This window comes from Cryptomeria japonica, chromosome 4 (assembly GCF_030272615.1).
Source record: "Cryptomeria japonica chromosome 4, Sugi_1.0, whole genome shotgun sequence".
Taxonomy (NCBI): domain Eukaryota; kingdom Viridiplantae; phylum Streptophyta; class Pinopsida; order Cupressales; family Cupressaceae; genus Cryptomeria; species Cryptomeria japonica.
In genome coordinates this window covers 462,059,944-462,084,172 of record NC_081408.1, presented here as the reverse complement: position 1 = coordinate 462,084,172, position 24,229 = coordinate 462,059,944, and the positions used below count along the sequence as shown (strand labels likewise).

The window sequence follows — 24,229 nt, the reverse complement described above, 5'->3', positions numbered from 1 at the left end:
CACAAGCAACATGACTACAAGCAAGGGGAAATGAAGATGTGGGATATGGAGCCAAAACACTTGGCTCATTTCACACAAGCAACATGACTACAAGCAAGGGGAAACGAAGATGTGGGATATGGAGCCAAAACATACTGATTTGGATAAACTCACTTCTCAGCTTGTTGCATTTGATGACTCAGATAGCGAGCAAACTTAAAGTGCAAATGTCATTGGCATTGGCATTGATTCATATAATGTCAATGTCAATGATGAGGAGGAGGAGAATGAGGATGACGAATTAGAGAATCCATTTGATGATCAAACTTTAAATTTTTGAAAGTTGAAACAATGATACTTGAATATTTTATCATTTTGATATTAAACTTGATGTATATGATGCTGTTATGGTATGATCATGATGCTATGATTACAAGTTTATGTTGGTTTTGTTGTTTATATGATGCTATGTGACATGCTAATCTTAATTCATGCTTATAGGCTGCATATATATATAATTTACATGTTTTTGTACTAACGAACCCAAACGAACCCAAACCCCTTTTCAAAATTTTGCCGTACCGGCATAACGGTTCTTCGGACCCGAACCTGAACCGGCAACCTAGATATTAGTTAGTAGAAATTTCATCTTTAGTCTTTCAATTTTGGGTTTCATGAATATTCACAAGTGTTAAATCAGAATTATTTTGGGTTTCAACACCTCATGTAGAGATCAATTTATTTTCAATTTTCAGAGCAATGTTTTCAGTTATTTGAAATTTGTAAAAATAATCATTCAAAGCACAAAATTTGTAAAGGATCCAATATTATAATATGTGGATGGTTTATCACTACAAGTTTGATTATTATTGTTAAAGATCCTAGAGGGTTCACTTTGGGATCCATGCTATCATAGTAATAAGATTCTAATTGCTTTAATTGCTAGATCTATTTTTTTTTTTGTCATTATTTGCCAATTTGGTGTGAACTAGAATTGGATGATATAACTGATTTGGGTTACATGGAGCTAAATGTTGAATGAATGTTGGATTTATAGCTGTGTTTAGAAGATGAAACAAACTCCCTTCAAGGCATGTTCTGTTCCATTAGCAAATGTAGGGCTATGAAATATTTCTTTCAGTTGCAATTCTATTGAAGCCACAAATATTAATGACGAGACACAAGGGTATGTGATGATAAAACACAACCATTTAATGTCGAGGAAACCTAGGCAAATGGTTTTGAAAAGTTGAACAATTTATGTGATTGGATGAAGTACCTGGTTTTTTGTTAACAAGATATTCTCAAAGATTAGAAGATATAAATATGATTGACTTTGATGCTGCAACAGTGGCATCAAACTCAATCAAACATCACAAAATCAATGAAGGTATGACTCAAAGTAATAAAATTAAAAGTTCAATGTCGAGACTGAATATTTGTACTAGTGAATGTTGTAGGGGACCTATTCATGTTTTATATATCACCATGATATGAAAGTCAAATTGGAATTTATTTCACAAGAAAATAACAAAAAAGGGGAATGTACCATACCGTGGATTGGAAAGAAAAATAATGAAGTGGGAGGAGGAAATAAAATATGGGTCCCATATTGGAAAAATAAAGAAGAATGATGTTAAGAAGGAAAAGGAAAAAAATCTTTCAATGTGAGCCAATAAAAAATATAAATAATAAAAATCCATTGACTATGGTATGACAATCATTAGAGAAGAAAATTAAACATTATACTATTGAAACTCCTTGCTTTCGCATTCTATGACCATCTATGAAAGAGAATATTAAAAGAATAAATCATAAACTTCATAGTACTAAAGTTTCTTTATTTGCTACCTTATGACCTCCCAAAGAATGGAAAAAAGGATCCAAATCGCATCATATGACACATTAGGAAGATTTAATTAAATAAAGTATTTTATTGCCCATTGTACTGTCTACAACAAATGGGTCCATCATATGGTTGTATAAAATAGAATTCATTGAAGGACTTGAAAACACTTCTTTGTAGTCTGCCTCTGCCATATGACAACAATCCTCCCGTGTACACCTTTACACTCATTTTTAGAAGGTCATGCCATTCCAATCCACCATACATTTTGTTGTAGGAGTTTCTATTGTACATTCTATCTAGAACAGCATTCATCATTCCTTTTTTGCTGCCTATATTTAAAACAAAATTATTGTCAATAAGCACTTGTTGCTTCTTTTGTTGTATGACCCTGTAGCATTCATTCACCCGTTGTATAATGTGATCAATGACCTGATGTTGCTCCATGGTTTGGTCTTCTTTAGTCGTCCCCATCATTATTTTTTATGATCTAATACATCCAGCACTTCTGTTGCTGATGTACAACGTAATCTTCATTAATGTTGTACAACCATTGATTGGTCCATTGATAGAAAACCCTGTGAGTTCTCTCTGAGTTGCCAAGTATTCACGGATTTTTCAGCTGGGTGAGTGCTCTCAAGTTTAACTCTCAAGTCTCCGCAGACAAGTTGCAGAGGGAAAATCACGAGATTCAAGATTAAAACTTGTCAAATTTCATGCAACTCTGAGGTAAAAATCCACGACACAGGATTGAAATGTGCCAACATGGGTTAAAATTTGTTGGGGCAGGTTAAAATTTGAGTTAAAATTTAGAACTCTGCATTGGTCCCTCTAATAAAACCTGGTTTTTGCTGAGCCTTTGCCGAGTTTTTGACAAGTTTTTACCTATTTTGCGCGGGTCAAAAATTTTGGGCTTGCCAAGTACTCATTGAGTCCGAGTCTGCAAACTATGGATCGGTCATCCTACTGAAATAGTAGGTACATCTTTTGTTGCAAGTATACAGTATTCTGCAGTTGTCTCTTCCTTAGACTATAAATTTGGCCATGACAAGGAGTTATTTTAACAAGATGGTGAGTTGGTAGAAGCCACATCCCTTGCCTTTGGGGAATTCGACAAGATTTTTGATGAGAATGATTTGAAGTTACTTAAGTACCGTTTGGGTATTGTGATCAGCTCAGTGAAGCATTTTTAGAGTCGAGAGAATCTTCCAACTTGGTTCCTTATTTGCTAGGTCCTCCAATATACAATTCATTAAATTATGTGGCCGTTGGCAACTAAATTCTTTGTACAATGCCTTGCCTTCTTGATGTGTTGATGATTATGATATATTTAATAAGTTTTTACTTCTAGTTGAAGCCACCATTGTCAATTTTCAATTAGCTCTGCTAGAAGCTGAAATATCTAGGTTCTTTGTCCATTTTTGTTGTGGAACACTCATGCCATGATCATGTTGTTTCGGCTACTTGAGGAAATCATCAACCTGAAGGTTTTTCTTCCTCTACAATGCCATCATGAGTTTGGAAAACTTTACTTGATTTACTATTTGATTTCTATTTGTCAGATGGAAATTTGACCTCCTTTTGGGGGGCAGGGGGGATGATGTAGTTAGCATAAATGCATTTGCAATGTTTTGTTAATATAATTGTAACTATGTATTATGTACTTGTTGACTTGTAGGTAGTTGCTAGGAGGCAATTATTAATACTTGTCTGCAGTTGTGCTTTGCTTGGCAACTGTCAGATTCTTTAAATAGACTGCGCATAATTAGGGAGAGTAGTTTGATCCTTGCCCGTGTAAGCACTTCACATGAATAAAGCTATACTTCTATCTCTTTATTTGGAATGCATTGTTGTTTATAGTATTTTATGAAAGTTCTATTCTTATCAGATAAAGGTGTAAACAAAGGCCACCCTAATTAGTGGAATTCAGCAATCATAAAAAGGTGTGGCAGGAAACAAATAAGCACCACCCTCCAATAGATGATGGGAATGAAATTGGAATAAGAGCATTAGGAACTCCTTTGCAGAGATAAATTGACGGAACCTTGTAACAAATGATATACTCCAGATCTTCAGAAGTGATATTCTTCTGAACATGCTGAATGACAAAAATTGTGACAGAAGGGAAAAATTTAAAATACTATACTAAGTGAGATGGCATGAAAATTTGCAAGTAGCTCAACTGTAGTCATAATACATATCATATCCTTGACAGATGGAAAAAACTTTTATATGATTTTAAATTAAAAGGCATGCTCTTTTAAATAAAATTCTACTGTATGAGATTTAAGTATTCTTAATGAAATGTTTGAGGGAGTTGTTTGAACTTTGAAGATTCCGTGTCATAGAATTGAATAGTAACAAGTTCCACATCTGTCTTTTACATTTTTTTAATTTTAGTTTTATAGTTATTGTCTAATGTTAACAATTATAAAAATATAATGTGAGACAAAAATATTATATGTTTCTTTGTAATTATATTTTAAGTGTGGTTGTTTCTCAAATTGAAGGCCAATGGGATTTTCATTGTTTTGGATTTTTGCAGGGATTCCAGAGAACTGGAAGGAGGTGCTTGATGGTATTCGTAAAATGAGGGCTTCTCAGGGTGCTCCAGTAGATACCATGGGATGTGAAAAGGCTGGCAGTTTGCTTCCACCAAAGGTTTTTTGAGATTGATACTGTATATTTCTGCTGCTGTAGATCATATGCACAGATAAAATTTATGTGTTATGACTTATAAAGTGTGAGCCATAAAATATATAATTTAATTATGCAAGCTTGCTGAATGTCAGTTATTACTTTTTCATTTAGAGACACTTCAAAACATGTGCACGTTGCATCAAAATGGGCAGCCAACAAATGGGAGTATGTTTCCAACTTGTGGGATGTCATTTTTTTGTGTAAAGAAACATTAGACAATTTTATGGATGGTAATATTTGCATCTTGCATCTACTAGGGTTGCTTCCATCATCATGATCACTAATGTATCAATTTGAAATTGACAAAAATTACTGCAGTTAGTGGCACGTTCCACACCAGTTAGACACACTATTTCCTAAAATCTTTTTGCATGGGGAATGATCTTGTAATGAATACACATGCTAAAGCTGCAAACATTTTCCTTAAGTCTTTTTCTAGCAATCTTGTACTTAAAATTACTTATAATGAATGGTCTCAAATTATGATGACTATTTGCAGTAGTAGCATGTCTGGATTACAATATAGAATATAATTTTTTGGACTCACGCAATAGTTTACCTACTTATTCCACTTGAGAATTTAGTTATAGATTGGTATAATCATCAAATGGCCTGCAATTTGCAAATCTTAGAGCTCATAAAGCTTTAGGTAACAGATAATTCCAAAGATAAACAATAAAAGACAAAATTGAGGTAACTGCTTTGATCTAAACTAGATTTCTGTGAGCATTTGAAGTACATGTCGGCATAAATTGTCTGTTATATTTGCTATCCGACAATGTATTAATTAATTGTATTAAGTGGGTCGGGTAGTTATGTGTCGGTTGGTTGACGGTTGTGTACCTCTCGACAACCGTCAGGTTCTTAAATTATATTGTGTACCGCCAAGGAAGGTAGTACGGTATGGTCAGATTGATTGTAATCCTTGCCCGACCATCTTTGGTCTCTTCTCTGTAATAATTGCATGTGTGAATAAATAATATCTTACTGTCGTGTCTGGCGTGCATGGTCACATATATTATTATTTTCTGTATTTAATTTACTAGTTGTTCCAGCAAACATTTTGGTGCCGTTGCCTTAAAAGAAATCGGGTCAGCCTTGAGTGATTCATGTTCCTAGATCCCATTAAAGGTGAGAAGAGGCCACAGGGTGGTCAAGACCAAGCGATTAGGTGATCCGCCGACCCTTGGCTGGAGGGAGCACAGAGACGAGTCAGAGCCTGGAAGTACTCAGAGTGTTGGGACGTTGGAGGTGTAGAGGATGCCCGCGTGGCCGAGAGTGCAAGGAAAGCACCAGAACATAGCGGTCGGAATAGTCCACCCAAGTTCGACACACCTGGAAGTACTCTAGTGTTGGGACGCTGAAGGTGGACGTGTAGAGGATGCCTGCGTGGCCGAGAGTGCAGGAAAAACACTGGAACGTAGTGGTCAAAACAATCCACCCAGATCTGACAAACAAGGTGAATGCACACGGTACCTTCCGAGTGAAAACAATGGTGAACGCCCAGGAGAAGCAGAAACTGCTGAAGTTCACGGGGGATGGATCAGAGGACCTTGTACGACATTACAAGATACATACTCTAATTATTGATGTCAAGTTAAGTATAGTCATTATTATTAACTTTACATGTTTTCATCCAGGTCAAACATATTTCACATTCTTTAATTAATACAACCTTTATATGTTTTTGGGAAATTCATCTCATGCATTGTTTTGACTATTGACTAATCCATCCTACAACTTATAAAGCAAGAAATTTAGACATATCTTTATGTAATGATGGAGTAAAATCATCATTTGGGGTTTCCTCAAATTCAATTCAGCAGTCATAAGTGATACTTAATAACCCTTTGTACCAAAAGCTCTTCTATTCTCTAAACAGTAGTTATCATTTCACAAGTTGCTTATCACACATTTTGTACAGAGCATGACTGGGCATAGTAATCCATCATGATATCGAAGAACTTTACAAATGTTATAGCATTTTATCCTCTCTCGAACAATTGTGTTAGGGTACAACTAACATACAAACAATAAGATGCAATGAACTAATTCCTAAAGGTCTCCATTCTATAAGGCATAGACAGCATGATCGTCTCACAATTAAGGTCATAGATGTGTGTCATGCTTCTAATCCTCATCTTAATATATAAGAAACTCATACCTCACTTTGTCTCGAAGAGATGTACATATGAATAACCAAAACTATTCTTATGATCACATTGATGAGAGAAAACTTGTCTTAAGATTACAAATCTTCAAAGGTTAGTTACGAATCCTCGCATTGAGAAGATTTAGTTAAAACGATTATTACTTGAGGACAAGCAATCTTGAGTGGGGAGGGATTGTAATGTCCCTTATATTATGTCCGTATATATATATTTGTTCATTTTATGGATTACTTAATCATTTCAGTACATTATTATTATTATTCACAAATTAATATTAAAGAATTATACACAAATTGTTATTAACAATATGGTATTTTCATACGTGCATTACATATTATTATTAATAGAATTATTCACAATTTATTAATATTGAGCATTACCTCTATCAAAACTTGTTTATTACAAAATCACCGATCATATTATTAATGCATCGGGCTGTGTTTAATAATGACAAATTTAAATTAGAGAAGGCACAACTCAAGGGGGAGTCATATCCTTTAGGAAGGGTCATGGCTTGTCAAGAAAATTAAATAACCTGACCACCTTCCTCCAGCAATACATACACGGGAAAGTAAGAAGAGGAGAATATGGAAAGAAAGAAGATGCCAGCAGTCACATTGACTGAGAAAACTCTACGGTATGAATATGTGGGTTGCTAATGATTTTGTATGATGCTGTTTAATATTATTAATACAATTCAGTATTGTTAATACAATTAACATTACTAATACAATCTAATATTGCTAATACAATTCAATATTAATACTACTAATACAGTTAATATTAATACAATTTAATATTGTTAACACAACTCAATCCTGATAGTACGTAATAATATTATTAATGTGATGTAACATAATGCTACCAATATAACATAATAATCTAATGTTAATACTGTTAATACAATCTGATATGGTATTGCCAAAATAGTACAATATTGTTAATATGAATTTAATACTGGTAATACAAGACAAAGCTGATAACATTAAAACACTGTCAATATTGATAACATTCACTGCATAAATGACAATTCAATGTAATGCTGTTAAGGAATATAATTAACAATTAATATCATTGTGAACTTAAATATTTATTACAACATTTCTAAACATGGTGAAGGAAATGGTGAAAGTATTGTGGGAGGGTGTTGATGTGTTTTTTATGCACATGCAAACACAAAATAAAATACCTAAAGGTACCTTATCCTCTCTTGAATAAAGTCTCCGAATGCTGAAGATGTCGCGAAAAGGATCAATCGGGATGACTTCAAGGTTCTTTTTTGTAGGATCTTTACGTGTGGATAAGCTCTTCGCGGTATGATGTGATTTGCTGGAATCACAAGGGGACTTACACTTGACGACCTAAACGTCTGATTTGCTTTGAATATTGCTGAAACACAGGATTTTACTGGCTTAGATTTGAAAAAAAGGAAAAAGGATGAGGTCAAGGAAAGGATCTAATTCTGATACTAAGGAATGTAAGAGCAATGATTGATCTTTGATGAAATTCTAACTAAGTCTTGTTTTGACATCCCAGGACCATCTCCACAAGGTTAGTGCGATCTTCGGAGGAAAGCTTTATGATGTTCAGATCATCACTACAGGCATAGACACCATCAGGCTGATGCATATTAGTGAAGAAGCGACAATTGAAGTTGAGCTTAAGCTGAATGATTCCAGTTGACTACACAAGGCAAGTCTGCAATCAACAAACTGCTAGTAGTATGGATACACGAATTTCACCATCAATCAAACACATTTCTTCCACTCATCTAATAACATGAAATCAAATATGAGAAGTATAGAGACCTTGCAAATTGTTGAATCGACCCATAAATTTCACCATTCCTTCAATGAAGTTTTACAAGTCTTTTACAACATCTTGGCAACAATCTTTGCCTTCTCTCTCTACTCTACTCTAATTGCTATACTATTAACTGACTATTCACTAACTATTTACCCACTATTTTTCAGCTATTCCCTAACTACCTTCTATTAGCCTTTACAAATGAAGAGCCGAGGCTTTATATAGTGCCCTTAATACAATTCAATGGCTAAGATCAATTTGAGATCAATGGCCAAGATTCTACAATGAAAACCCTAATTAGGGTTTGTTACAACAGACTCAATTCTGACCAATGAAATAATTGTATTAATTGGACACATGTCTTCTCTGGAATATTCGACCAATGGATAGCCGGGGTAGGTACATCGAAGTTTGTGCCACCTTTAATGAGTCAGGTACATTGAATCTGGACATGCTGAGGTGGACCAACACGACTGGAGGAGTGATGACTAGGATGCCACCTTGTCTGATACTTGCAACTTGGTAGATATCCAATTCGATGATGCTGAGAAGCTAGTTTTAATTAATTCATTTGAAACTATCTGCTTCTTCAACGAACCCTTGCTCTGACTTTTTTTGTCTTTGATATGTAGGATGATGATGTACCTAGCCTTGGAATGCTGGATTGGAAGAGGTTATTCCTGATGATGCTTGACCGAAGAAGGCCGTCCTTGTTGATGCTAGACGGGAGGAGGTCGCCCTTGTCCTTGCCCGATCTTCTTCGCTGAGAGTCTGCTAAGTAATAGATCCTCCGGCTTTGGGTGGTTATTTGAAACCTACACAAAAACTTAAAATTAGTCTTTGAGCATCATACCTTAAAGCACGAAATTTAAGACCTTTCAAGGGTATAACTTAAAATATTAATTTGAAAAAGACATGATAAATCAAGAATTATACATTTTCAAATTAATTATGAATGGAAATTGGATTTTCAAGACTTAGACTTTACAAAATTGCTATGAAATCACAATAAGTCTTGAATAAGAACTTCAAAAAAATGATTCTTCATACCTCCTCCTTGAATGCTTAACTATGAACCTTGGAAAATGATGAAAGAAGACCGGATTTTGCTGGACAAGGGTTGAATTGTGGTCTTCCTTTGGATGAATTATGCCTCCATTAGCCTCCAAAAGAGCTTCTCCTTCTTTAGCCTCCAACACTTAGCAAAATTTCGCCTCCAATCTGCTGGATTTCGCTCCTCAAATTGCTCCTCAATTTCGCACTTAGAAGGGATGAATGAATGATTTGAAATTTGAAGCAATACTCCCCCATTATATAGAGCGCTCACCCTACTCCCTTCAAGGCCGACTTGGCAAATAAGGGGTAAAATAAATAAAATTTCCTTGAAAAGGTCGCCGACTTGCCTATAAAGGCAAAATAATGTTTTTTGAGCGCTCATTTGTATTTTTTTAATTTCAAAAATTAATTTTAGTGCCTCCAAGGTAAATTTTTTTATTATTTCAAGGCCTAAAAATTAATTTATTAAATTAAAAATGCCTTAATTAATGCGCATTTAATTCAATCTTTCCAAATGTTTTAATTTAGGGAATTTAGTGCAAATTGGGGAATATCAATGTTTAATCAAGGCCTAATGAAGCTTCCTAATGATTTTGCCCTGGACCCTCTGGAAGGGTCAGGAGCGATTTTTTCAATTTAGGCCAAAATTCACCTTAGCTTGATCATTGAACTCCTTCAAGGCGATCTCCATGGTCCATTTCCTTGTATCACTGAGTTGGCTCATCAAAATTTTGAAGGAAATAGTGCATTTTTGGGAATTTCGCTCTGGACCCTCTGGAAGGGTCAGGAGCGAAATTCTCTCCTGAGCTCAAAATTCTCATTTTTCAAAGTTCACAACCCCTTCAAGGCATCCCAAATAGGCTTTTTCATTGCATTCCAGACTTAGCTTTATTCAACTTAGGAGGAAAAGTGTGATTTTAGGGTTTTTCGCCCTGGGCCCTCTGGAAGGGTCTGGAGTGATTTTTTGGTTTTAGGACAATTTCTTCAATCTTGATAATTATTGGCAATTTGGAGTCATTCCTAAGGCCCTCTTTAATCATGATCCACACTAGATTTGGCATGAAACTAAGGGAAAAGATAGATTTTGCTCAATTTCGCCCTGGACCCTCTGGAAGGGTCAGGAGTGATTTTCCCTTTTTAGACCAAAATCATCATTCTTTCAAACCCAATCTTCTTTGCTAAGTATGATTTCACCTTTTATTGCCTAGGAATAAAGTCTCATGTCCAAGGAAGGCCAAAAAAAGTGATTATGAGGAATTTCGCTCTGGACCCTCTGGAAGGGTCAGGAGCGAAATTGCCTTTCCTGGGCAGAATCCTTCATTTTCTTCATCTCCAAACATACCTAAAGGTTTCAACATGCTCTTTCCACCTTTCATCATGCCTTAAACACCTCAATTTGACCAAACAAGGCAAGAAATGTCTCCTATAGAGATTTTCGCTCTGGACCCTTTGGAAGGGTTAGGAGCGAATTTCTCAATTCAGGCTTATTCCATCATCATTTCAAGTTGATTTCACCTCTCAAGGAAAGAAGACACTATTCCTCTCACACCCATGCCTAAGCTTGACTTGATTCTGCAAGGAAAACAGGTGATTGAGGAATTTTCGCCCTGGACCCTTTGGAAGGGTCAGGAGTGAAAATTAGGTTTTTAGGCAAAATCCTTCATTTTTCCAAGTCAAAACTTCCTCAGGAGGCAAAAGGGAGTTGTCCTTGTTTCATTCATGCCTAAAACTTGATCCTTCTCATTGCAAGATGATAGCTATTCAAAATTTCGCTCAGGACCCTCTGGAAGGGTCAGGAGCGAATTTTCCTTCCTTGTCCAAAACTCATCATTTTGCATGCTTCCAAAGCTTCAAATGATGTCCCATCTTCATTCCAAGAGACCCTGCACATAAAAATTTAGCCAAAATTAGTGACAAATAAGCTCAAATAAGATTTTCGCTCTGGACCCTCTGGAAGGGTTAGGAGCGAAATCTTCATTCCAGGCTAAATTGTTCAGTTTTTAAAAGTCTCAAACCATTTCACAAGGCAAGGTTAGATCATTCTCCAAGTTAGGAACAAGGTTTCAAGCTCAAACAAGGTGGCAACTGAAGTTTATGATGAATTTCGCTTTGGACCCTCTGGAAGGGTCAGGAGCGAAATTCCTAATCTTGGCCAAAATCCTGACTTCATTTTCACATTTTTCCATCCAAACAAGTGTTTTGCCCTCAAAGATGTCTGGGAACGAGTTGGTTCTAAGTTTGGGTCGAACTAGAATGTCTTATGGAGATTTTCGCTTTGGACCGTTTGGAAGGGTCAGGAGCGAAATTTGACATTTTTAGACTCTCCGTCAGGATAATTTTGAATAGCTATCTTCTTTCTTATACTTTAAGTTATATTCCATATATACTTTCAGGATGTTTGAGAGTGGTTTCAGACCTCCAGGACTTATATTGCAAAATCTAGTTTTTGGAGGATTCTTCAGTTTTCTAGACTTAGTCAAATTTCAGGATCAGGACATTCCAGCCTTAGCCAAATTTCAGGATTAGGAAATTCCAGACTTAGCCAAATTTCAGGGCATTTGAAGATCAGGATTATATTTCAGACTTCATCACTCACCAACTCGACCTAACTCAGACCTTCAAGGATGATACCCATTCACAAAGCAAGACACAATTAGCAACAAGCGCAAAACCAGGCCCTAAAGAAGATTCTCAAAGAAACCCTAACCTGGAGCACCTGCTGACTCCCCTGGCTCAAGCAAAGCCTAACATCCTATTGATCCCCTGGCGACACTCAAAATGCAAAGGCTAACAGACAAACCCTAAACACCTAGAAAGCAAACCCCAGAAAGCAAAAATAAGTAGGGGTCCCCATTTGCAATGGGGCGATGTGTGAATACATCACAACAGAGGGGTACAGCGTATGAGCATCCCTCTAGATATGCCACCTTAAAGTGGGACAAGATGAGCCCATAGAGGCCAAAGGAGTACAAAGGGTACGGTCTTTGGGTCTAGGAAGAGGTGGTTTCTAGGGCACTCTCCACAATCTTCCCCTCTTCTCCACTATGGCTCACAAGTGTAAGAAGGCTAATCGTAGAGGAACTAGGATGATGACAAGATGAGGGGGAACGGTTATAGGACACCTCACTAGGTACACCACCTCATATGGATGGCATGGGCCACATGGGGCCAAGAGGGATGGTATATCCGCTCTTGGGCCTAGGGTAGGGGATCTCTAGGGCACCCTATCAAGTCACCTTATTCTAGCTTCCTTATGGTTGAATTTCTCTAATTTATGATTAAGTTTTCCTCTATTCCATTTCTTGTTTTACTTGGGATTGTGATTCTAGGGCGAAAACTAGGGTATTTACAAAATGGGACATTACAGATTGATACTCTCACTGTGCAAGAAGATGAAAGTAGTGCCTCTGTCCTTGTACGCCGATGCTTACAATTGGGTGATGGACATCGAGAGTGAAAACAAAACCTCCTCCCGAGAGAAGAGGTAGACTGAGGATGATGAGAGCACCGAAGGTAGCAGTGACGAAGAATCCAAAACCGTACGAGCCCTTCGACGAGATATGTTGAGAATGATGAAATAATTGAAGGCTGGGAAAGAAACCAACAAAGAAGGTAATGAACTATGGTGTACTGAGTGCAAAATTGAGGGGCACAGGAAAGGCAATTGTCCTAGAAATATGTTTTGTGAGAAGTGCCAAGTGCTGGGGCATTCAATCAAGGAGTGCCCATACAATTTGAAGACGAGAAGTACGCAAGTACTCTTCACACAGGGAGAGTCTAGCCCATCAAAACCTCAAAATGTATCACCTGGTGGCAATGGAAATCAACGAGGGTGAAACCAAATACAATATGACTCCAGAGGATGTCCTATCATACAGTGCCGACAATGTAGCGAATGGGGGCACTTTGCGAGAGATTGCCATAACAAGAAAGATAACGTACAATTATTGTGCAAATGGTGTGGACTAGGGAACCATGAGGACACTGACTGCCCAAAGCAGAAAGGGGTAAATATGTTGGACGTCAAGGAGCCATACAAGGAGGTACTGGCAATCACAAGATTGCAGAGCAAAAAGGCGGTGTACCTCGATCCCCATATAGAGAAGGAAAGACTTCGGGAAGCAAAGGTTGATGTTGAACTGGCGATGGTGGAAGAATGAAGGGCCTCACATAATGCCGCTAGTACCCCACTTTGGTCAGAGTCTGAAAAAACTATAATCAAACATATGTTGCAGGCTACTGTAGCAATACGGGTATTTGACCTTCTGTAGACAATGCCACAATTAAAAATGGCTCTCACAAATGTAGTTGGTGACAACACCATTGGCCAGGAACATCGCCAGCTGACAACGAAACCACCTGGCATGTCCGCCATGGAACCCATGCCAGCAGCAGAATCACTTGGCATGTCTGCCACGGATCCCATGCAACTCGCTGTGAGTATTGGCCGAAAGCCAGCCGTAGTAGAAATGGAGATCATGGGACGAAAACTGACAAACACCAGTGTTGACGACAACTCCAGAGTGAACGTATTATCGGAGGAGACATGGAGGGGTCTAGGGAGAGCATTTTGTTTATCAGAATTGTGGAGAATTTACAGTTGTGGATAATAAATCTGAGGTTTATTGCATATCAAGGAAGAGCAGCAATGATTAGCATCAAAATCATTCCCAACTGTACCGTACTTATCCATATAGCTGATGTCACCTTGTAAGGAAGGGTTTTCTTGCATGTTTTTGCAGTGTGAAGGTGCCATTATCAGCCACTGTTCAGATCGATCACTCCGGGAGCAGATTTTAAGCAAGTTTCAGATTCATTACATTCCCTCTAGGGCTGTACAGTACCCAGCTGTAACTGACATCAGCTAGGGCATCATCCTGTAGCAGATTTATATCATATGGTGGTGGTAATCACTCAGATCATAACGCAGGAGAACTCAGTGACTTGGAAAAATCAGTAATATTTACTCCTGTATTCAAATTACCTGGTACGGTTCCTAATTGTCATTTTGGTGCCAATTAATTAATTAATAGGTTGTTCCAAATAGCCATTTGATGGGACTTTAGGGAGTTGGAATTATTTCAGACCTGTTAAACTTTGTAATCAGAATTGTTTTGATGATAATGGAGACATATTTGTCACAGAAATCCTGTTGTCTTTGAATGCAAAATTATTGTTCATGTACTTTTGTTTGGCATTTGTGAAAACCCTCTTAAACAAGCATCAAAACCAAGCATTAAACTCAGAAATCAGAACCCAGTGACTTTGCATGACAAGTGTTTGACAAAATGCCAACACACTTAAACTGAAGAAATCAGGACAGAATTGAGTTGGGATGTTTCATTTGAATAGAATCAGAATTGTTTTGATGATAATGGAGGCATATTTGTCATAGAAATCATGTTGTCTTTGAATGCAAAATTATTGTTCATGTACTTTTATTTGGCATTTGTGAAAACCCTCTTAAACAAGCATTAAACTCAGAAATCAGAACCCAGTGACCTTGCATGACAAGTGTTTGACAAAATGCCAACACACTTAAACTGAAGAAATCAGGACAGAATTGAGTTGGGATGTTTCATTTGAATAGTTAGAGATGATAATGAATAGCGCCCATCGACCCACAATTACTCCACCACCAATAAGGAGATATTGGTTAGCAAAAAGTTATCCTTAGGTAGAGACAACCTTGAGTAGAGTATCCTCAAAGTTGTCCATAAAACAATTCTTGATCAAAGCCTTAACCATAACTCTCACAATCTCATTCCCCTTGCCTAAGTCCAACAACATTGTAACAAACATAGAGGCAATATCTATATTTATCCAATAATGATGGTTTGTAGTCCAGAAGTTTTCTCTGAGGGCCATTTTGAGAGCATGAATAGCCATAATGGATTTAAACATGAAGAATTTCTTCATGCAAACTCTTGTGATAACATTGAGAAATGCAATTTGCCTTTGTCTTGAAACAAATCTCACATTGTTGTCCATTTTACATTTACAATGGTGCTACCAACAATGCAAGGTTGGCCGTTGGAATTGCCTAAACCTCTACGTCTACACTAGCCTAATTAATGTCTTCAATCCTGTAATGTCCCCTTGTTGAAATAAGATTTATGAATAAATAATAATAATAAATTAAAATATAAAAGAATAAAAATAAAAATTAGCATAATTAAAATTTAGTTAAGTTTAATGAATGGTCAAAAGGCATGAAATGAAAAGTTGTGACTCCCTCAAACATGAGATATAAAAGGGAGAGGAGAACTTCATTTGGGGAAAGAAAAAGGAATAACGGAAGAAAGAAGGGAGCGAAGGAATTAAGGAAGCATTAATGGGAAGAAGATAAGGAAGTGACTCTTTCAAAGGGGCAGCAATGATGAAAGGTTGTGACCCTTTCAAAGGGGTGTGACTCTCCCTCACATTGGAGGATATAAAGTGGAGAAGTTTTCATTTGAGAAGGAAGGATCCATGGAATAGAAAAAATATCTGAAGCATTAGAAGCAGATTTAGTAGCAGACCTAAATCAGAATTATAAGAAAATCTGGAAGAATGATATGAACATTTATCAAAGAGATCAGAACACAAATACAAATCTGCAAACAATGATAAAGCAGGCATAGAAAGGATTCTCATACACATATATATCTGAGTATTGGCAGTAGATCAGATTGATATAAACAGCAGACCTGTGCATTTAAATAGGGAAACAACATTGAATTGAATCTGTTCAAATTACCTTAGCAGACTGAAAATACATAACCTGCAATATTTCTACAAGTATATTGGGCAAGATTTAGTGCCCTCCTAAAAGGGGACATTACAAATCCTCTCATCATGTTTCTTGTCAAATCTGCTTCATTGCGCATCTCATATCATGGTTGCAGAGTTCATCTTTGCATGTTGGAAGATGTTGCCATTTGAGAAATTATGACCAATGAGCAATGGCAAGTTATTAGTGACCATACAAGTGCTGAAGAAATATGATTAGGACATCCAAAGTCCAGCCCTCAGTGAACCATCATAAATTGAACTTGGAGCCAATTTAATCAAGTCTTTGACTAGTCATTGGTTATGCATTCTGCCTGATTATCTTTTGCACAGTTTACTAAAAAGTTGGCCTCTTTATTGATTTCCTAGTATGCATATTGAACAGAATAGGAGGGAAAAGGTCCAAAAGTGTCAATGCCTCGTGTAGAATACTTACAATTTTCTAATGAGGGGTGCTCCTTTTCCTTATAGATTGATAATCACCATTGAGTCCTTCCCTTTGCATAGAACCAACACTGTAATGTCCCTTTTTAGTAATTTAAGGACCTTGCAATTTTTCAAGGTTCCTATGTATGCAAGGGTCAAGAAATTGTCATTTTGATCATGAATATTCAGTGAGGGTGAGGTGGGAGCATATAGTGAAGAAATAGAAGGGATCGACTTATGTATCCTCTGGAATTTAACTTTTAGCAAAATATTTACCCAATGTGATCACAAAATCAGGTTGGCTGCTTATCATATAACATAGAATTCTACTCATGAAATATTTGAATTTACTAATGCAAACAACACAGTATATAATATGCTACTAACAGATTATTGAACATTTAAAATATTATTTGAAACAATAGTTAGAATCAACCAATAGTGCTATATTTGATAGAAATGCATGAACTCATGCAGTGTAGAATATGTTGTTATAAGTACCTATCACAATGATAGGGCATTGTAGCAGTACTGTAGTGGTGACATTGTAGCTGTAGTTATGGGATAGTGCAATAACAATGATGAATGTTGTGTAGCAGCAAGCATGGAAACTATAAATATTTGGAATAAAAACCTCTTATTGAAAGATACCAAATTAGAAACTGGAAATAAGCTGCAATCTTCTCTACATAATAGTAATTTCTGGGTGAAACCACCTCAAGGAACAAGAGGGTTTTCATTCTTTGCTCTTGCCTAGAAACCAAGAGGCTTTTTGTCCTCAAGTGCAATAGTTTGATTTCATAAAAGTTGGATGATCTCCTTTTAAGTTATTGCCTCTCTTTTATAGACTTCTTTTTGGCACCCTTATTCTAAATTTGCAAGAGGCCATCCCAGTTCGCTGCCAATTCTTTTTGCAATTCTTCCTCCTATGATTATGTGAAACAGTTTGCACGCTTAGTTAGGGTAAGTTTCTTGTTTGCATAGGTAAGTGTCTCAGAATTTTGCAATAGTTTTCACATCCATAATGCAAGTTAACATGATGCTGATTTGCAAGGAATTCATTCAACATTCAAGACAATGAACAATAGATTGGAATAGCAGCTTTATTGTTCAAAATATATTTAAGAGATTACATAGCAGAGACAATCTGATGACAGTAATCAAATAGATCATATCTGACCTTAAAATTGTAAAGTTGCCTATTTTTATGTCTGCAATTGATTCCTTCTTACCAGATAGATTGCATAATGACTGAACAACATTCCAAGTATGGTTTGCTATGAGAAAGGCTCTGAATGACATGCAAAATGGCCACGACCTTCCCTCAGCTCTAGTTGACCCAGCTAGAATGTCCAACGCTTTTCTTAGAGACTGATATGAGAGTGAAAGACCATTGACCTGGTCTGATGTTACTTGCCCAGCAAAAATTAAGATACCTTAGCTAGCCCACAGGACACTCTGTCACTCCATACAACTGCAGAAACTCAGTTTACAAAGATAGTTGACTCAATGTATGCCAAAGGCACTTGCCAGCAGGGGTAAACTCAATCAACCTGAGTGTATAAACCCTTACGCCTTGAACGAGAGATATAAAACCACTATACAGGAGGATAAGATTTAATCACCCAGCACAACCTTTTCATCAGCACACTCACATCTAAAGAACCTCTACTAAAGCGCTCAGCAGAAGATGTGACCCTCCTTTGTCTCCTATGATATTGCTTACAGGTCCATAACGGTATTAAATACTTCACACACAGGATGCAACATTAATAATGTCCCATGCGTCCCTAATAATAAACTCAAACTCTGCTTACAGTACAAATCGGCCAACTCCTTTCCCAGGAAGAGACAGTGACCTTCCTTTGCAGTGGCATCCATAGAATGCTCTTAATAATTTATTAATGTATTCCACAAAACGTTTATTTGTAGCTTATGGCATCCAACCTCTGGCAACCTCCAATAGATAAAAAAATCTGAAATTTGTCTTAGAATGAGACTTCACCAATTTCACAAACTCCACCTTTGAATTGAAATGCAAATTTGTAAATCTCTTCTAACTCAATTGCAAACCTTGCCTGAATTTGCCTCTAAATTTGTGCCAACAAACAAGGGTTTTCGTCTTTGTGCAACACCTTCAACACTTTGTCAATCCCTGTATGGAGCCACTTTGTTGAAGACAAAGGGTTTTCATCCTTAGCTCTAAGAAACCATTGGGGTTTTCGTCTCGCTGGTAAGAGTTTTGGCCATGGCACAAAACTTCAAATCTCCGTGGAGAAATAAGCAAACTTTTGAATCTTTTTTATGTCACAAATGAGAACCCCAACCCTCTTTTATAACCATCTTGAGAACTCTCCAAAAAGATATTATATAAAATTACTTTATAAATTGAACAAGCCTTATTACTCCAAAAAGTGAATTATATTATTATTTTAAGTTAAATATTTTCAGCACTAAAAGTCACTTTATAGTTTATTAGTGTCCGATATTTAAAACTTTCAATTCTTATTCCATTGAGCTATTAAATAAAGATGTCAATTAAATTATTTTAATTTAAATAGCAACCTTAGTAAATTTAATTAATGTATAGCACAATACCCAAGTTGCAGAAACAATCAAAAAGCATCAAAACTGAAAAGTAATTGCATTGGAGTGATATCAATGATGAATGATAAGAATCGGACCCGACTAAGTGACTTAATATAAATAGACACTCTCTCCAAGAATCTTGGAGAACACACTAATTAACTTTGGAAAGTGACATATGAGTTCTCCAGGAGTCTAGGCCATTTAAGCTCACTGGTAACATTGAATAACTCCTTTGATAAGGTTTACACACACCGAGAAAGTCCGAGTCAACTATACTACAAGGGAACCCAAAAATGGGGACATTACAAAATTCCTTTTTCCCTCCAAAGTAATCTCCGAAAAAAATCCCTCCTTGTTTTCTTGCTAACATCAAGTTGTAAGTCCAACTCTAACGGTAGTCAAAGAATAGAGGATTAATAGGAATTGCAAAAGGTCTCATTATTCCTCATTTACATAGCACAATTTACCTAAGCAATAATAATATGTAAGTTGTCCTTTTACAATGTTTTCAAAAAATATTACTAGGGCTAACTTAAAACTTTTTCATCCAATATTTCTTTGACTTTATCCCTTAGCCTATGAAAAAAAAGTAGGTTGAGGGTCTCCCAATTATTTTATTTTAGAAAGGGAGACATGACAAATGCCATATAATTTACATACTTGAAGGCCAAGGATGGTAGCTTGTGCCTCAAATTTGTTATTGGTGCAAACGTTTAGTTTCTTTGATGCCACACAAACTAGCTTTCCCTCACTGTATTGAATAATACACCCCAAACTTGATAGGCTAGGTTTCCCTCATTTTGCTCCATCAAAATTCAACTTTATCTATCTAATTGATGGCAGTGACCATTTGATTCCAACTTGCGGATTGATGGTATGATTAATTCTACAAGACCCCCATAAATTCTACAAGACCCATGAATTGGGGGAAGTTTCAAACTTTTCCACTTTTTTAAGATCTCAATTTTCTCATGAAGGCTTTCTTATTTGTTGATTGATTTTGAACTGTCTCTACTTTCTTGAGCTACTTGACATCAATGACAAAATGTCTAACAACAACACAATTTGTTTCTTCAGAATAACCAAGCCTCTAACTTGTTTCCAAAGCAATTCTTGAATACTATTGTGGTTCCTTGGAGTCATGTAGTCTTTCACTTTTAACCTCCATATTGGGTATAGTATCTTCTTGGCTTTATTTAGATCCTCTTCGTTTGTAGTACTTGGATAGCCATTCTAGGACTCTTCTAGAAGTTGGTAGAACACACATTTCAAACCTCCCATGTCAAATGGTTTGTCACTAGATCTCTAATAGAATGCATGAATTTCCATCAGTGTGATCCCCATGGTTTGTGACAATTCGAGAAGGATCAATTGAATCCAAGTATTTGTTTTCTAAAACTTTGGCCCACTTTAGATTGGGTTTTGTAAATATCCCCTAGATTAGCTTGGTACTTGGGGCTTTATTTTGTACAACATTGTTGTAAACTTGGGTCGACATTCTCCTAGGTGTTACAAACATTATGCCAAGCAACATGAGAAGTTTTTTTTGTTATTTTTCAAGTTGCCTTGCCATAAAAAAGTTCTCACGAGATTCTCCAAGGCTTTGAATGTTTGGCTATGCATTTTGAGGTATGACACTAAGTAAATTGGTACAACTAAGTTTTTTGATTTCAATATTAGTATCTTGTCAACAAAGGAAATTCAATGTCCTTTCTAGAAAGTTGCTTGATTCCCACAATTTTCGAGTAGATTCTCTCATAGGGACTCATGGTCTATTCCCTCAAATAAGGGGAATTCTAGGTATTTGCTAGGGAGAATGCTGACTTTGTTTTCCAAACATTTGGCAATTTGCCTTTGAATACATTCACATTGATGAAGAATATATTTGATTTGCTAGTTTTTTTAATCTTGCTAGATGCTTTTGAATATTTCTCTAAGATGTTTTTCATTTGTGTAGGCTCTTCCAAACTTGCCTCCACGAAAATAATTGTACCATCTACAAATTGTTGGTGTGAAATTGCATTGACATCGTTGATAAGTTGGATTTCTTTCCTTTTCCCCCAATTGCAAGTCACCTAGATTGAATGTCTCAGAGCCTCAGACATAATGATACAGAGGAAGGAGGGTATGGGATCCCCTTGTCTTTGATCTTGGGATGGTTCAAATAAGTCAATTGGATTCTTGTTGATTTTCACTATGCATCTTGGGCTAAAGATGCAATTGTATACCTAGTATGTCCATTCTTGATAGAAGCTGATTCATGCCATGGTTCTCATCATAAACCTTAACCCCATCATGAGCCTTGTTCTTGTCTGACGTGACAATCATCCCTTTTTATTTCCTTGAATGAATGAAGGGCCTCGCGTGCAATGATAATGCCATTGGAAATGGATTTGTCTAGGAAAAATCCACTTTGTTCCTCTAAAGTGATATTCGACACTAGGAGCTTCAATTTGTTCACCATTTCCTTGGAGACTATTTTATACACTAAATGACACAATGAGATTGATTGAAACTAACAAAGGATGAGATCTTTTTTTTTTTTTGGATTTATGTTCATATCTTTTAACATAGTTTTGTAGTTTCTTAATCTGCCCATTAACATAGTTTTGTAGTTTCTTAATCTGCCCATAACCAACAATCACCTAGCATTATTGAAAGAAGTTTTTTAATGTCCCCACTTTGAAATATAATTTAACAATAAATAATAATAATAAAATTAAAATACAAAAGAATAAATATAAAAATTAAATTAAAATATAATTTAATTTGATTAAAGTTAATGAATGGTCAAAAGGCATGAAATGTGAAGTTGTGACTCCCCCAAATATGAAGTATAAAAGGGAGAAGCTCATTTGAAGGGGAGATAATTTGGGGAATCGGAAGCGCATTTCTGATTTAATTAGAAGTTCAGATCTGATTGTGAAAGTTTGTGTCCCTTTCAATGGGCAGAAATAATGAAGAGTTGCACTCTTTCAAAGGGTGCTAATGGTGGAAAGGGTGTGTCTCTTGCCAAAGGGCATACATGATGAAGAGGTGTGACCTCTTCCTCACATTGAGACATATAAAGGAAACGAATCAAAAGCATCCAGTGACATTACCATCGATCAGATAAGATAGAAGGGCAGTTGATACGAACTAGCTCTCAAGCATCGATCGAGTTTAAATTGTAATCCGCCATTAGACCACAGCCTGGTACTCTGAATCTATTTTTTAATTAGGTCAATTAATTATTACAATTTCATAAAGTTAATAACTAAAGATGGAAGGCTAATCTATGACGCATAATATGAGCATAATTATGTTTATCTTTTATATTCATATGTTATAAGCATTAATAATGAGAATAATATAGCAAACTGCATTTATTAATGAATTCACTCTAAATAGAAGATTATATATATATACGATAGTAAATTCATATAAATAAATGATTAGAATATGTTCATAACATTTACATTCTTAATACATTAAGAATTGTTATATGGTAGCCTAATCATTAATCTTTCCTATTGCCCCTAAGAAGGATTGAATGTGGGAATGTTAGGGAGAGGCGGTTTTAATACCTCTTAAGATAGGTAAGTCCTGCGGTGGAATGGACCATGCTACATCATACAAAGGCGATAGATAAAACCTGCGGTGGAATGGGCATGTGTTAAATCATACAAAGGCACTATTTGTGAAGGATACTTTCTAGCACCCTAACATGGTTATTCCCCATCCTTTGTAGGGTTGAGGATTAGGTTAGAGGTAGGGATTGGGGCTTAAATATAATAGTTATCAAAGATTCAAATGTATTATGAAAGCTAATGTTTATTAGTTGCAATAATTGAATCTAAGCATAATAGTTATGTTGAAATATGTTGATCTTCCTAGTAAGAAGTATCATAAACCCTTCCTTACTTCAGAGTAACCGGCTAATTTGTTATAATTATAATTCTAGGACAAAAATTGGAAGGGGATATTACAAGTTTCTAGGGAATTTGTTTAGATAGGGGCCTTTTTTGGGTGTAATTGTGACAAGGCAAATATAATCTCATCCTTTGTCAATGTAACCACCAACATTTTGGTTTGATTTTTAGTAACTACACTTGGGATGAAGTTCAACTAATCATCCTGATTTCTCAAATCTGAACCTTATTCATTACTTAGACACTTTTTCGACAATGCTGATCTCCTTTAGGTCATCATGCACTTGATCATCTCTGATAGGGATAATAAATATCATATTTATTGTCCTTTTGACTTTAGTTGCATGGTAAAGTAGTTTTGTTTTGTTTTCTCCATCCTTTAGCGAACACTCTTTTGATTTTTGTTTTCAATATATTTATTCTTTAACCAACAATTTAGCATGTTGTGCCGTAAGTATATTCTCCATTTAATAAGCATGCTGGTCCATTCCATTGGTGAAGATCTCTTCATTGGGTTTCGCTAATTCATCTTCCACATTTTCTTTTTCTATCAATATGTTTTTAAAGTGTTGTGTTCCATTGCTTCAAACAGCATTTTTATGTGTATAAACTTCTTGAATAGTAAAATCCACTAGTTCTGGATTAGATCCCATACCCTTTTTTTAGGAGCACAACCAATTGGCCTATAAACATTAATTAGAAAAAAAAAAAGTTTCAAAGAGAAATTTACCCCGTTATTGACTTACTAATTTTTTCTTGCAGAAAGTATTTTGATATCTATGGTTGTTGTGAACTAGAGTATGGCAAGTCCCCTTGGAACCCCATCTTCTTCCACATTCTCCATTCCAACATTTCTATTTTCTTAAAACTATTTTGGTTTCTCTTTGATTTAATTTTGATTCCTACAAAAGAAATATGTTTGTATTTGACCTATTCATATGAAACTTTGAGTAATTGTTGTTCTTAAGGGATGT

At 36.1% G+C, this 24,229-nt stretch overlaps 1 protein-coding gene across 5 annotated transcripts in view; it reads left to right on the top strand.

The window, feature by feature from the left end:
* The window catches only part of LOC131077356 (endonuclease III homolog 1, chloroplastic), a 169,638-nt gene that overhangs the window by 78,602 nt on the left and 66,807 nt on the right, over window positions 1-24,229 (top strand). For all 5 annotated transcript variants that reach the window (XR_009372340.1, XM_059219880.1, XM_059219881.1 and 2 more), the window contains one exon: window positions 4,371-4,486. Coding sequence is in view for 4 of the 5 variants with exons in the window: in XM_059219880.1 (XP_059075863.1) it covers window positions 4,371-4,486 (116 nt within the window). In the remaining variant the exon portion in view is untranslated. The remainder of the gene's footprint in view (window positions 1-4,370; window positions 4,487-24,229) is intronic.